A 13,999-nucleotide genomic window follows, 5' to 3' on the forward strand; every position below is an offset into this window, starting at 1 on the left:
TTAATTTTTTGGCTTTTAAGTTTTTTTAGCCAAAAAAAATCAATTTTTTTACCCAAAAGAATCCAACTTTTTGCCAAAAAAGCCATAAAAAAATCAAAAAATTAACTTTTTACCAACTTCTCAAAATACCACTAAAAAGGATTTCGAATTGTTAATCTAATCCTTTCGTTTTTGGACTAAAACAAATAAGATCTAAATGATGACAACAGAGGGTAAGTACTATAGAGCATGGTGTAATTTTGTCGTACTAGTGATAGTTTCTATAATAAACACAAACCTTAGGGGAGAAATGAAGAGTATGTGTGGTTTGGGTTTGTAGAGTGATTTTGAAATTTTTTTTTCTAAAAAATTTGTTTGGTTTGAAATTTTTTTAAAATAATTTTTAAAATCACTTTCTCTCTCTTATATATTAATTAATCACTTTTTCTTTCTCCTTCTCAATCACTCTTTCTCTCACACACATCTACTCAATTATATCAAAAAATCAAATCATTCCAAACTCTTAAACTCCAAAATTACTTTCAAAATATACAACCAAACAAACCAAAAAAATTTATAAACTCTCTCTCCAAAATAATTTTTAAAAATTACTCTCTCAAAACCAAACCAAACATATCCCAAATGTAATTTATAGAAGAACAGAAACAATTGATATCATTGTCAAAGTCCACCCTCCCACCTTTCATATATTGCAAATTCAATGATCCTAAGGCCAACCGACGACCTTAACGTAACGTCATACATAAGCTTAATAAAAGATACTATTATTACTATTAGCATTCTCTGACCGTGCCATATACTCAACAAAAAATATACAAATACACCGAGATTCATTTAAAATATAAATTATTTTTTTTTATAATTTTTTATTTAATAGAAGTAATTATTAATTATTTTTTTATTCAATAATAAAATTATTATTAACAAAAAATTCTAATTACTCTTCTATATAGTAATAAAATTATCAAAATTATTAATTAAAATATATTTTTGATATCATTAAAAATTATTAATTAACTTAATAATTTATTAGTAAGAAAAATTATTTGTTATGAGATCAAAAATTTAAAAGAGTAGGATGTAATTTTCAAAACTAGAAGGAGTGTTTTGTATTAAGGGAAAATAACCTCACAGTGGATGTCAAAAAAAAAATAATTATAAAAAATTGAGAAATATTATAAATATTAAGAATTAAAATTAACTTTTTTATTAATATATAATTAAAAATTTTCATTAATATATAATTAATTTTTTATATCAATATAATTAATAAACATTAAGAATTAAAATTATAAATATAAAATGGATAAATTACATTTACCTCCTCTGAGGTTTCTGACAAATACAAGGACCTCCCTGTAGTTGAATAATTACAGTAACCTCTCCTACTTTACTTGACAATATCAAGATTCTCTCCTGCTATCAAAAATCACTAAACAGTGTTGCTTTTTCCTTAAAAAATTACCTTATTGCCCTTCCCTTGAAAATATTAAAAAATATTTTTGGATTGGAGGATAGGTTTGGAGTGTTTGGAACAGTATTTTTGGATTTATTTTTTTAAAATATTAAAAAATGTGTAAAAAAAATTTATTTTTTATTTTAAATATATAATTTTTGTTTAAATATTTTAATTTATTTTGTAAATATTTTAATTTTTTAATTTTAATATTTTAAACTCAAAACACAATTTCACACTCAAATCGTAATCAAACACATAACTCAAAACTCAATTCAAAAATTATTTTCAAACCTCATAACTAAACACATAACTCGACACTCCACATTACTCAAAACTCTACATTCAAATCGTAACTAAACGCATAATAAAAAAATTAAAATATTTAAAAATATATTTATAAAATAAATATAATATTTAAAATAAAAAAATATATTTAAAATAAAAATAAAAATTTTAAAAATTTTTAATATTACAAAAATATATTTAAAATATTAAAAAAAATATAACACATAGATGTATGAAATATAATGCACATTAAAATAAATAAATAAATATTTAAAATATAAAATATTTACCCTAAAAAATAAATTCAAGAAATTATTTCTAATTGGAATTGTGATTCTATGAGTTTTGAAAAGATTTTTGAAATTTTCTAATTGAAATTGTGTATTTGGTTAACACTCTATGAGTTTTGAAATTTTTTTTGAAAATTTCTAATTGGAATTGTGATTCTAAAAGAGAACCAAACATGTTTCTAAAAAAATCTTTTTTCGGAACATGTTTTTACTCAAAACTCAATTCAAAAATTATTTTCAAAACTCATAACCAAACATAAACTTAAAACTCAATTCAAAACTTTTTTCAAAACTTAAAACTCTTTCCAAAACTCAAAATCAAACTTTTTCAAAAACTATATTTAAAAGAAAAAAAATTTCAAAAAAAGTTTATTTTATTTTTTAAAATTATTTTTAGAATCATGATTTGAGTGTGGAGTCGTATTTTGAGTTATGAGTTTTGAAAAGAAAAAAAATTGTTTGGTTATAAATTTTGAAATTTTTTGAAATTATTTTTTTAGGGTAAATATTTTATATTTTATATTTTAAATATTTATTTATTTATTTTATTGTGCATTATATTTCATACATCTACGTGTTGTATTTTTTTTATATTTTAAATATAGTTTTTAAATATTAAAAAATTTTAAAATTTTAATTTTAATTTTAAATATTTTATTTTATTTTATAAATATATTTTTAAATATTTTATTTTTCTGTTATGTGTTTAGTTACGATTTGAATGTAGAGTTTTGAAAGTAGTGTGAAGTGTTGAGTTATGTGTTTGGTTATGAGATTTGAAAATAATTTTTGAATTAAGTTTTGAGTTATGTGTTTGGTTACGATTTGAGTGTGAAATTGTGTTTTGAGTTTAAAATATTAAAATTAAAAAATTAAAATATTTACAAAATAAAATAAAATATTTAAATAAAAATTATATATTTAAAATAAAAAAATATATTTTTTAAAACATTTTTTAATATTTAAAAAAAATAAATCCAAAAATACTGTTCCAAACACTCTAAACATATCCTCAAATCCAAAAATATTTTTTAATATTTTTAAAGGGAAGGGCAATAAAGTAATTTCTGAAGGAAAAAGTACCACCATTTAGTGATTTTTGACAGCAGGGAGAATATTGATATTGTCAGGTAAAGTAGAGGAGGTTATTGTAATTATTCAAAGTTCAAGGGAGGTCCCTGTATTTGTCAGAAACCTCATGGGAGGTAAATGTAATTTACCCATATAAAATTTATAATTAATATTATAATTTTTTAATATACAATTAATTAATATATAATTAATTTTCGCTTACACATGTGTATAATTCTCCTATTGTATTTACAAGTTATAAAAATAAATAAATAAATAAACAACAAAACAAAAGCAAAAGATTACCCAAAACACAATAAACTAACACATTTACTTAAAAATCGTATGAGAGCGAATGGTATACATCATATGTATTTTATAATAAAATAATAAAATAATGTAATTTTATATTTTTTGAATTATAACTTAAAAAATATCATAGCTAAACAATATATAAAGTATAACTAAATATTATATAAACTCAAAATAACATTCACCTTTGTTTCTACTTTTCAAAAAATATTTTTTAAAAAATTTTACTTTCTTATTTTTCGTGTTTTTTTTTAATTTTTACTGAATTTTTTAAATATTTTAAGCAATTTTTTTTTTTACTTTTTAGATACACCTAACATAAATACACTTAAAAAGTAAAAAAATTATAAAAAAAATCTTTTAAAAATTCACTAAATACCAAAAATATAAAAAAAATACAAGAATTTAGTACATTTTTTATATTTTTATGTATTTATTAATTTTTTAAAATATTTTTTCATAAATTTTTTACTTTTTAGATACATCTAAATAAGGTACATCTAAAAAAGTAAAAAAAGATGTTTAAAATTTTAAAAATATTCACTAAAAACAAAAAAAAATACGAAAATAAAAAAAATCAATTTTTAAAAGATTTAATTCAAAAAACTCAAACCAAACACACTGATTATAACTGAAGTAAAAAATTAATAATAATTAAAATTAAAAATACTTAATTGAAAATATATATAATAAAAAATTCATATGGTAGAATTTTTCATCTTACTCACACACACATTCCTAAATCGATGTAGATCCTATACCTAGTGATAGTCTGATGAAATCATAAAATTATTAATGAATATGTGACTATCACGTTACCCACAAATCTGTTTTAATTCCGTCATCCGCGGAAGTGTAGAAAACCCTAGTCGTCCCGTCCCGCACACGTACGAATCATCCAAACACCCACCAACAGCCCCAACTACACTTCTCCTCAGAGAAACTCATCCTTTTTTTGGGTGAATAGAGAAACTCATCTTCGTCATCGTCTTCATTATCATCATCATCATCATCATATATAATTATAATCATCATTATATGCAATTCCAGAGAGAGAAACCCTCCCCCTCCCCCCAAAAAAACAAAAAACAGATCAGAGCTCAGACCAACAGTGTTCTCTTCAACTGATTTCAATCCATTCTTAATTTCAGATCAGCTCTGAATCTTGCTCTTAAATACCCACAAGCTGTTTTCAATTTTTTACCCTTTTTTCCGTAGATAAAAAACAGGAATTTAGAGAGAGAGAGAGAGAGAGAGAGAGAGAGAGAGAGAGAGAGAGTATGAAGAGATTGAGAAGCTATTACTTGCATTTGAGACACCCACAAACAATGGAGCGAAAATGGATCTTCCCACTAGCAATTGGCTCTATAGTATCTCTCTTCCTTCTATTCCTCACTACCCTAACCTCCCCCGACGGTACTCCTCTCCTCCCTCTCTACCGCTCCAACGCCGCCTCCTCTGTTTTTGTCGAATCCAAGCTCCGCCCAATTCCGCTCTCCTCCCTCCCTCCTCCGCCGCGCTTCGCCTACCTTATTTCTGGCTCCGCCGGCGACGGTAAGATGCTCCGGCGTACCCTCCAAGCCCTTTACCACCCGAACAATCGCTATGTTGTTCATCTCGATGCCGAATCGTCGCCTCAAGAGCGGCTCGATCTGCAAAACTTTGTTAACACTCATCCCATTTTTATCAAATTCGACAATGTTGTAATGATTACCAAGGCGAATCTAGTGACTTATCGAGGGCCGACGATGGTGGCGAATACGCTTCACGCCGCGGCGATTTTGTTGAAGGGAGGTGGGGATTGGGACTGGTTTATCAATCTCAGTGCCTCGGATTATCCTCTTGTTACTCAAGATGGTGGGTTTGTCTTGAATTTTCAATTTTAGTGATTGGACTTTAAAAAGTTTGAATTTGTGCGTGTGTGTGTGTTTGCTGAGTAATTGGTTAATGGGTTTTGATGGGTTTGTCTTCAATTTTAGTTATTGAGCTTCAAAATGCTTGATTGTTCTTGTGTTTGCTGAGTAATTTGTTAATGGGTTTTGATTGATTAGATCTGCTTCACACTTTCTCATATCTGCCGCGTGATCTCAATTTCATCGATCATACAAGTGATATTGGGTGGAAAGAGTATGTGATTTTGTTCTTTTTAATTTTTGATCTCTCTTATTTAGTAGTTCTGGTGAGCAGAGTTCATGATTAATTGCATAATTCTAATAAATATGTAGGTTTCAGCGTGCAAAGCCAATAATCATTGATCCAGGGTTGTATATGACAAACAAAGCTGATGTTTTCTGGATTACACAGCGAAGAAGTGTGCCGTCAGCCTTCAAGCTATTTACAGGTGCACTTTGGCATATTTCAATAATTTATTTATTACGTTGCATTTAAATCTTTCCTCTTGATTAACTGTTTATAGTATTTGTTTGCACATTAGGTTATATCTGTCCTATTTTGTCATTTGTGAGTCTCAACTGTAGGTTGCTCAAATGTTTTCTTGTCTAATGTGTTCTTTGTTTTTCTTGTGTCAAAACAATATATATTTTTTCATTGTGTTGGGTGAAGTTGGACATCTAGTGGAAATAATATTATTTCATTGTGTTTTATGTAGCTTTTAAGCAAGTCTAATTCTTCATGGAATAAAATTGATCAATTAAATGGAGCTTCTTATTTGTTTTTTTAATTTTTTTTTTCCCTCAAATTGAAATTGTTTGTTAATTTTATACATAATGGTGAGAAATATGATGCCTTCTTTTTCATGTGTGTCAAAGTTATTTGTAATTGAGATTGAGATGATCACTGATCACTTTCTTGTAGGACTTTCAAACTTTCAAGTGGAACTTTTAATTAGGGTTAAGATGCCTATAAATAGGCTATATGTGATAGGTTTTGTGGACTTTGACTTGGATATTGAAAAATTGAATATTGATTGTGATTGTTTCCCCTTTTTTTTTTCTAACCTCAGTTATGTTCTTCTTCTTTGCCTTCTTCTTCTCTTCTCCTTACTCTTCACCTTCTTCCTCTACTGTGCTGCATCACATTACACCCTTTATGTTGTTGGAGAGCTTGTTATGCATTTTTAGGGCCATTTTCCAACATCTGATACCTTTAGGAGTTGTGGTGATCTAACATGGTATCGTAGCTCAGGTTAATAGATACCTTGGGTTCAAGTCTCTATTTGCATTTTATTTCCCTACATGCAGTATGTTTCTCAATGTGTTTGGATGTCTGCATCTCCATGTGCAAGTTGGGCTTGTACGTTTTCTTTTTCTTTTTTTTTTTTTTTTTTTTTTGGAGGGGGGGGGGGGGGGGGTTGGTATGTATTTTTGGGCGCCTTTCCTAACAACTTAAGCTTTTGGAATAGTGGGGATCTAGCATATGTATGGATACAACTAGTATTAGAAGAAGCCTTGATCAGAAATTGGGAAGGGGATTATAAGGATTCAACCCTGCGAATGCAAAAATATTATTGCTTTATTTGATTTTGAAGCTACTTTGTTCCAATGACTAGTTGAATTTTGAAACTGTCTCAAGTTTTAACTTTACTTGAAAACCTGCACTATCTAAGCTCCATTTGTCAGCTGGAACTTTCAAACTCCTAATAATTCAAGTTAAGTTGCATATTGTTGTCTACAAGATATCTAAAGAAAAATTGATTCATTAATGATTCTATTAGTGTGGCTAGCTTAATATCTTAAAGAAGTTAAATTGTACACAGAAGCACACATGCGCATGTATTGGTGGTTGCAACTTAAGCAGACTAAAGTAAAGTAACCTCAAACCAAGATTGTCTTGGTTTGGTGGTAATGTTGTGATTGCAAGAAAACAGATGGTATGGATTCAAGTCAAACCAAGGATGTTTTCACAATGGAAAAAGAAAGACGAAAAAAAGAAAAGCAGTCAAGTCTATGAAGCCTTCTCCCTAAATGGTTACATCCATGATTCCTATTTTACCAATTTTCTTTACATGGGACTATGCTTTGTTTGAAATCCCAAGAAATAGTGTCTCTTTTCTTTACCTCCATCTTTTCTTTTTGAATGCTCTCATCATTAGACCATTTCAACTTGACATATTTCACTCCTGTTTGATGTATCTAATGGTCTCCACTGCCTATTAGTGAACCATTTAACTGAATTTTGTTTTCTATTTCCCTCCAGTTGGTTGTGCCTTAAACTTCTGAAGAACGTATTTTCTTGCGAAACATGCATCTCAGTATCTACTATTGCAGCATGCTTATGTTAAAGATAACATTTATAATGTTCCAGCAGGCATCTTATTATTGGTCTTATAGTTGTCTTATAATACTTCCAACTTGTTAAGCATATGCTGATTGGCAGCATTTTTAACCTCTCTTTCATTCATTATGCTCTAGTTTTGCTGGTTACAACCCCCGTCTCTCTCTCTCTCTCTCTATTGCAAAGGTGGTCATTTTTTTTGCATCACCTGAAAGTTCCCATTTTGAGAAAAGGCTATGGCTGCGAGATAGGTGTTGGACATGCCTGAGGTTGGATATGTATCCAAGGGGCACGCTTGACTAGATGAAGAGATGAAAGCAGCCTGTGGTTGACAGAATTCCTCTAGGATATTTTCTTATTTTGTTTCTCACTTTTACATTGATTGGAAAAGGGTGAAGCTTTATGGATTAATAGCAGTTGGGCAATTCTTTCCATCCATGAGTACATAAGAAGAATGTTGGACAACCTTGAAGATCCGTCCCATGTCCTAACATTTTGAGATTAGATGAAGTATATGTATGGACTATGTTATACGAACTCTTCAAAATAAATCAAATACCCATATCAGACAACTAACGCTTGGACAAGGGTATAGGATATGTGTCTAATACTTTTCGACGGATACTTCTTATATTATTGTATATAAGACTACTATTATATGTACATATTATTGTATAATTGCTATAAATGTCATTTTGACACTGTAAGTTATATATAGTACCATTTTATCTCACATACTAGATTAAAAATATAAAAATATGACATTTTTTTGCCAAATCTGTGTACTCTTAAATTTATGATTTGATGAGTCTGACCTCTCGATACATACCCACACCCGATACCCGTACCCGAGTCCACGTAACATAGTTTATGGACGCATCCTTGAATCCAACATGTGTTTCCAAGTTCATGTTGTGTGGTACCTTTTATAATGTGACTGGGTAGAATTTGGGTGTAAACTATTTGTTTTTTAGAAAGTATAAGTACTTAAATTCCACTATTTCTTTGGGTATTTGTAAAAGCTCATATTGTCAAGCATGAGATGGGATTGAATGTCATGGCAGCCACTTTTTGCAAATAAAGGTTAGTTTGTTTGCATTATGCCCCAACCTAGTGAACACTAGGAAATAGTTGTTTTCACTATGTATCTTTGCAATTGTGTTATCAAGAATGAGGTTACATTTCATGGCTGCTTATTTGTGCAAAGAGGTTAGCTTGTACGTGTTCGACCTCACCTAGAATCTCAAATAGATGGGTGAACATTAGGGAATGGTTAGTTTCACGATGTACCTTTATGGTGATCATCCCCACTATGCATCTCCATGGTTGTAATATAATGCATTTGCTTATAATGCTTCAATGATTTGAGTGGAGTTATAACAAAGCTCATCTGGAGGACCAAATTGTGATTGTGTGAAGATGTTAGCAATGAGTACAATATCTGTGTCTTTAAATTGAGGTATTGGCAAGCTTAATGGCTACCGTGTAACAATATTGAGAGTTTCAACTAATGTGTAATGAAAATCGGAAATGGAACTTGTGAATTTTTCTCAAGCCCTAGCAAATGCTTAAAAGAATTCATTAATAAGCATGTAACCTATTTATCAAAATTTGAATGTTTGTAATGGGTTCTAAAAAACATTTTGGCACCTAAAAACAAGTTTTTTAAATGATATTGAATTTTGTGTTAGTTTTAGGCCAAAAAAGTGGAGAATTTCATCTAGTAAGAGAATTTAGGCTAGGTTTGGCATCTCCTAAAAAAGTCAAAAAGTCACCATCCTATCTAAGTCACATCACCTCTCTATCACATCACTTCAAACCCAACCCATATTTCATAAAAAATCAGAAAGTGCACTTATTTAGATCATCCCAAACAGCCCCTTAATTATCTAGGATAATTAGAAATGCTAGTGGCTAATACAAGGCTTGCTATGACATACTACTATCTACACCTCATTGATTCATGAGTTTTACATATAGCACACTTTACTCATGTTTGCTCACGAGGATATCCAAATTCTCGTTTAAAGGCAAGGACCGTAGGACCATCGATCTCCTCTACCTTTCCTTGGGTTTATGTCGGGTTGGTGCCATGTGACATTTGCCATCAATTAAGTTAATAGCAGTTAGCAATTAGGCCACATTGGGAAAAATTGAATAGTTTAAGGACTAAATTGAGAAAAAAAATAGTTTGACCGCAGCGGGAATTGGGTTGTGACCATAGCAGCAGATGTGGTTGTGAATTCTTTTTGTATCCGATAAATAGTGTCAGAATGGTAACGGAGCACTAAATTTCCAAACGGCCATTATTTATAACCATGGTAATATCTGTCACCCCTTTTTTTGGACCCTGGGTTCCATATGCATAGTGGTTTAGTTTGCATGTCACTTGGGGAGGCATGCAAGAGGAAGTTATTGCTTTAGTTGAAGCCGTCACCAGCATTAATATGAAGTGGTTGATTTTGGCTATCATCCGCATCATAATCTTACTTTCTGGTGGAGTTGAAATGAAAGATTTAGATAGGTGTGGAATTGCTTGGAGAAAGAATATTAGAATATACTTTGATGTCTATCATCCGCATTCATGATCTTACCCACATTTTTGTTTTTATCATTTTTGCATTTGGATCCGACTGTGTGTGGATAGTGGTTTACGTGAATTATTTGAGACATGTATGAGAATAGTGAATATATACTTGAGTTGGAGAGTGATAAGAGCTTATCACATGCCTTAATACCTCATGCTCATTTCATGCCTTTGTGGCCAATGGCACCTTGAGTAACAGATGCATCATTTGCAGCTCACATACCCTCATTTGTGTCATCTTGTTCTACACAATTTGATTTGTAGGGAGAGGAGAAATTTGTTATATAGTTGCATTCGGATTTGCATTTGTGTCCTTCTTTCTTTTTTTTAAAACATGAGACCTTGAATTGAAGTAACTAGGGAAGGATTTTATTTTAGAATCATAGCCTATCAGTCTGCTTGTTTTGTCAGCCCTGAACTCAGGCATCTCCGTTATTAATGTGGGGTCATCTCTCTTTCTGGCTGTCTGCTTGTCTTCTATTTGTCCTGTGTGTCAGCCCTTCTCAATGTGCCTGATGTGTGGAAAGCCATAATTTATAATCATGTGATGATTTGAGCAAAGTAATCCACTCAACAGCATGCACCCTCCCTTTTTTTTTCCCCTGCAAATTCCAAATTTGCGGGGTTTAGTAGTCCAGATTCAGTTATCCAAACTCAGAGTGACCTCTCATACCTTTTTTTTTTCCTTGTTGAGTAAAGTTTAGGATATTGTACTGTTAAAATTCCTTTATGATGTCACGTTAATACTGACTTCTCATACTGACTTACATGTCCTTTATTGGGTGTGTTAATGCTAGTGACTGGTTACATAACCTATAAACCACTGCTACAAGGTCATTGTGTTATCCTATAAACTATGTTTTTATGTCATAATTTTCATTCTAGTTTAAGGCATTCTAGATGGAGTGAAAGTGTTTGCTTGCCTCACTTGTCTTGTTCTCTTACATGCTTGGTAAATCAAGCACCAAGTAAATTGAGGCTTCTTTAATAGTAGTCAATTAAGTGTGACTTCCTTGTTTTTCTTATCCTGTTGCTCTTCATTATCTAAAATAAAATTTTAGATAATGTTTGGTAGAGTTTTAGAATTATGATTTGAGAATAGAGTTAGATTTTGAGTTTGAGTTTTGGAATTATGATTTGAAAGAAGAAAATTTGTTGGTTATGAGTTTTGAATTTTTGATGTGATATATGAAATGAGAAAAGTTGTTTGGTTATAAATTTTAAAATGAGTTTTCAAAATTTAAACTAAACACACAATTCAAAACTCTATTGAAAATTCTTTTCAAAAATCCTAACCAAATTCTTTTTAAAATTCAATTCAAAAAAATAATTTGTCATTTTGGTCTAAAAAAATAATTTCTATATTTAAAAAATATCAAAAACTAATATAAATATATTTTTTTTTTTCCAAATAAAAGGTGGCGATTGGCAATTGCAAAAAAAAAAAAAAAATCAAAAAGTATTGTTCAGGTCAACCGGCTGGATGACTGGCCGGACATCCAGAAGGATGTCCGGACGGACGACCGGGTAGACAAAAAATTCAAAAACTTTCCAGTTTACCAAATATGTTTTCAAAATGTGTTTTGAAATTGATTTGGAATCATGATTTGAAATTCTCTACCAAACATAGCATTCAAATCTGAGGGTGGAAAATTAATTAGAATTGCACACCAAACACAACCTTAAGTTCTCTTGCAGAGAGAACATGTTACAAGCCATTTCTGTGAATGATTGATTTTTTTTTTGTCGCTTTTTACTATCTATAAAAGTTTCAAGTTCTCTTGCAAGAGCAGGCTACAAGACCATTTATGTGAGTCTCTCTCTCTCTCAATTTTCTTCTTGAGCTGTGTATAATTTTCTATCTGAAAGATGTGACTGAGATGGAAACATGCCTTACATTTTGGTTCTGTAGTTCAGTGAAAAAATCATGTAGTGACTGATTGTTATTAAAATCTTTAAACCTAATCCACTTTCAAGTCTAGATTATTGAAACCCAATTTCTCCTTTATTTTACAGGTTCTGCTTGGATGGCACTTTCTCGGCAATTTGTTGATTTTTGCATATGGGGATGGGACAACTTACCCCGAACAGTCCTCATGTACTATGCAAACTTCATCTCCTCCCCAGAAGGCTATTTCCACACCGTCATCTGTAATGCTCAAGAATTTCATAATACCACTGTCAACAGCGACCTACACTTCATATCCTGGGACAACCCTCCAAAGCAGCATCCTCACTACCTCACCGTTGAAGACATGTCAAAGATGGTCGACAGTAACGCTCCGTTTGCCCGGAAGTTCCACCAGGATGATCCGGTGCTTGACAAGATTGACTCTGAACTCTTGTTTCGTGGTCAAGACATGCTTGTTCCTGGCGGGTGGTGCGTAGGAAGCAGAGAAAATGGGACCGATCCATGCTCTGTTGCGGGTAATATCACAGTTGTTCGTCCAACTGCTGGTGCAAAAAGGCTAGAAAATCTGATAAGTTCCCTCTTATCAAATGATAATTTCCGACCAAGGCAATGCAAATAACAAAAACAATTCTAGAAAACGCTCCTCATGCCAATAGGTCTATATCAGAAAAAGGGTTGATCTTGTGCAGGTAGGGAAATGAGTGCTTAAAGCGTAGACGATCTCTCACGCTTGTAGGCTCGTGGCAACGTGAAATACACGTGTCTGATCTGGGTTTTTTTTGTGTCTGTAACCCCTTTTACACCCGTCATACTTCTTAATTGTATTCATCAAGACTTGGCATCACCGTCTGTATTCATCAGGACTGGTGCTGTTGGGAGGACCACAGTAAATGTTAGGAAAATGAACAATTCAGGAAATCTGTTATAGGATGATACCAATGTAGCTATGTTTTGGTCGATAGTTACTTTGATGTGGGATGAAACTATGGCTCACATGATCTGAAAATGAAATGTTATGTTTCTTCACATGCCAATGATTATGGTGTTATTGAATGCATGTGTCTTGGTTGTGACCATTTTTCACATTGGTTCAATTTGCGTTGTGGTTGTTTCAATGTCTGAGGGAGCTATGTCTCCATAGGTGATCTAATATTTTGCCTGTTTATTAGAGTTTTGAGACTCCACTTGAGCACGGAGGTAGCTGGTTTTTTTTGGGTTGGCCATGATGGATTAAGAAGTTCATGTTCCCCAAGTCATCTAGATATGCTTCCTGATTCTATTTTAAAATTAAGAGTAATGATTTAAAATGATTTATTTTATTTATAAAAAGGTTACTATCATGTCATTATGTTGAATGATTCTTTATCAAAAATCTTAAATAATAATATTTTGTTGAATTTAAATATGTGACCAACAGATCTAAATAGATTGTGACTACAGAAAAGTGACCCAGCATCCTCCGTTCCCTGTTCTAAAATGCTTATAGTGGAGACTTTAGAGGCATATGTTCATAAATAATTTAATAGTTGTGAAAAAGCGTATGTTTCATTGAGCCCAGAGTGAAGTCTGTAGCTTACCTCTATAGAATTGAGGCCTCGTTTGTTGGGGTATTGTTTTTGATGGGCCTATGATTTTCGAGTTCACAGGTTTTGCTTACCCTTGATTTGGCCCATCTTCTGATAAACACAAGTGGAAAAGACAATGTGCACTAAAATTTTATGCAATAATCATTTTTGTAGTAGTTTTGTAATAGAAAAAGATTAGACGCACATCATTTTTTACGGTATATTTTATCATCTCTTAACAATGGGAGTGGGGTTGGCATAGTGATGACATGTGAGCCCACTCTT

At 31.4% G+C, this 13,999-nt stretch overlaps 1 protein-coding gene across 1 annotated transcript; it reads left to right on the plus strand.

Moving 5' to 3' along the window:
• The first annotated feature begins 4,165 nt into the window (after nucleotides 1–4,165).
• LOC114312848 (Core-2/I-branching beta-1,6-N-acetylglucosaminyltransferase family protein) lies at nucleotides 4,166–13,183 on the plus strand. Its single transcript, XM_028259134.2, has 4 exons — nucleotides 4,166–5,274; nucleotides 5,469–5,544; nucleotides 5,643–5,758; nucleotides 12,254–13,183. The coding sequence occupies exons 1-4, from the start codon at nucleotides 4,698–4,700 to the stop codon at nucleotides 12,766–12,768; spliced, it is 1,284 nt and encodes a 427-aa protein (XP_028114935.2). The 5' UTR covers nucleotides 4,166–4,697; the 3' UTR covers nucleotides 12,769–13,183.
• Nucleotides 13,184–13,999: the final 816 nt, after the last annotated feature.

The sequence above is a fragment of the Camellia sinensis genome, chromosome 4, assembly GCF_055761805.1.
Source record: "Camellia sinensis isolate YWXY chromosome 4, ASM5576180v1, whole genome shotgun sequence".
In the NCBI taxonomy this organism is placed as follows: Eukaryota; Viridiplantae; Streptophyta; class Magnoliopsida; order Ericales; family Theaceae; genus Camellia; species Camellia sinensis.

Bases quoted from the DNA above. Each gene is read 5' to 3' on its own strand.
- LOC114312848 (XM_028259134.2), top strand. From the start codon at position 4,698: ATGAAGAGATTGAGAAGCTATTACTTGCATTTGAGACACCCACAAACA. The intron at 5,545-5,642 runs GTATGTGATTTT...ATAAATATGTAG, and splicing joins AGTGATATTGGGTGGAAAGA to GTTTCAGCGTGCAAAGCCAA. The intron at 5,759-12,253 runs GTGCACTTTGGC...TTTATTTTACAG, and splicing joins AGCCTTCAAGCTATTTACAG to GTTCTGCTTGGATGGCACTT.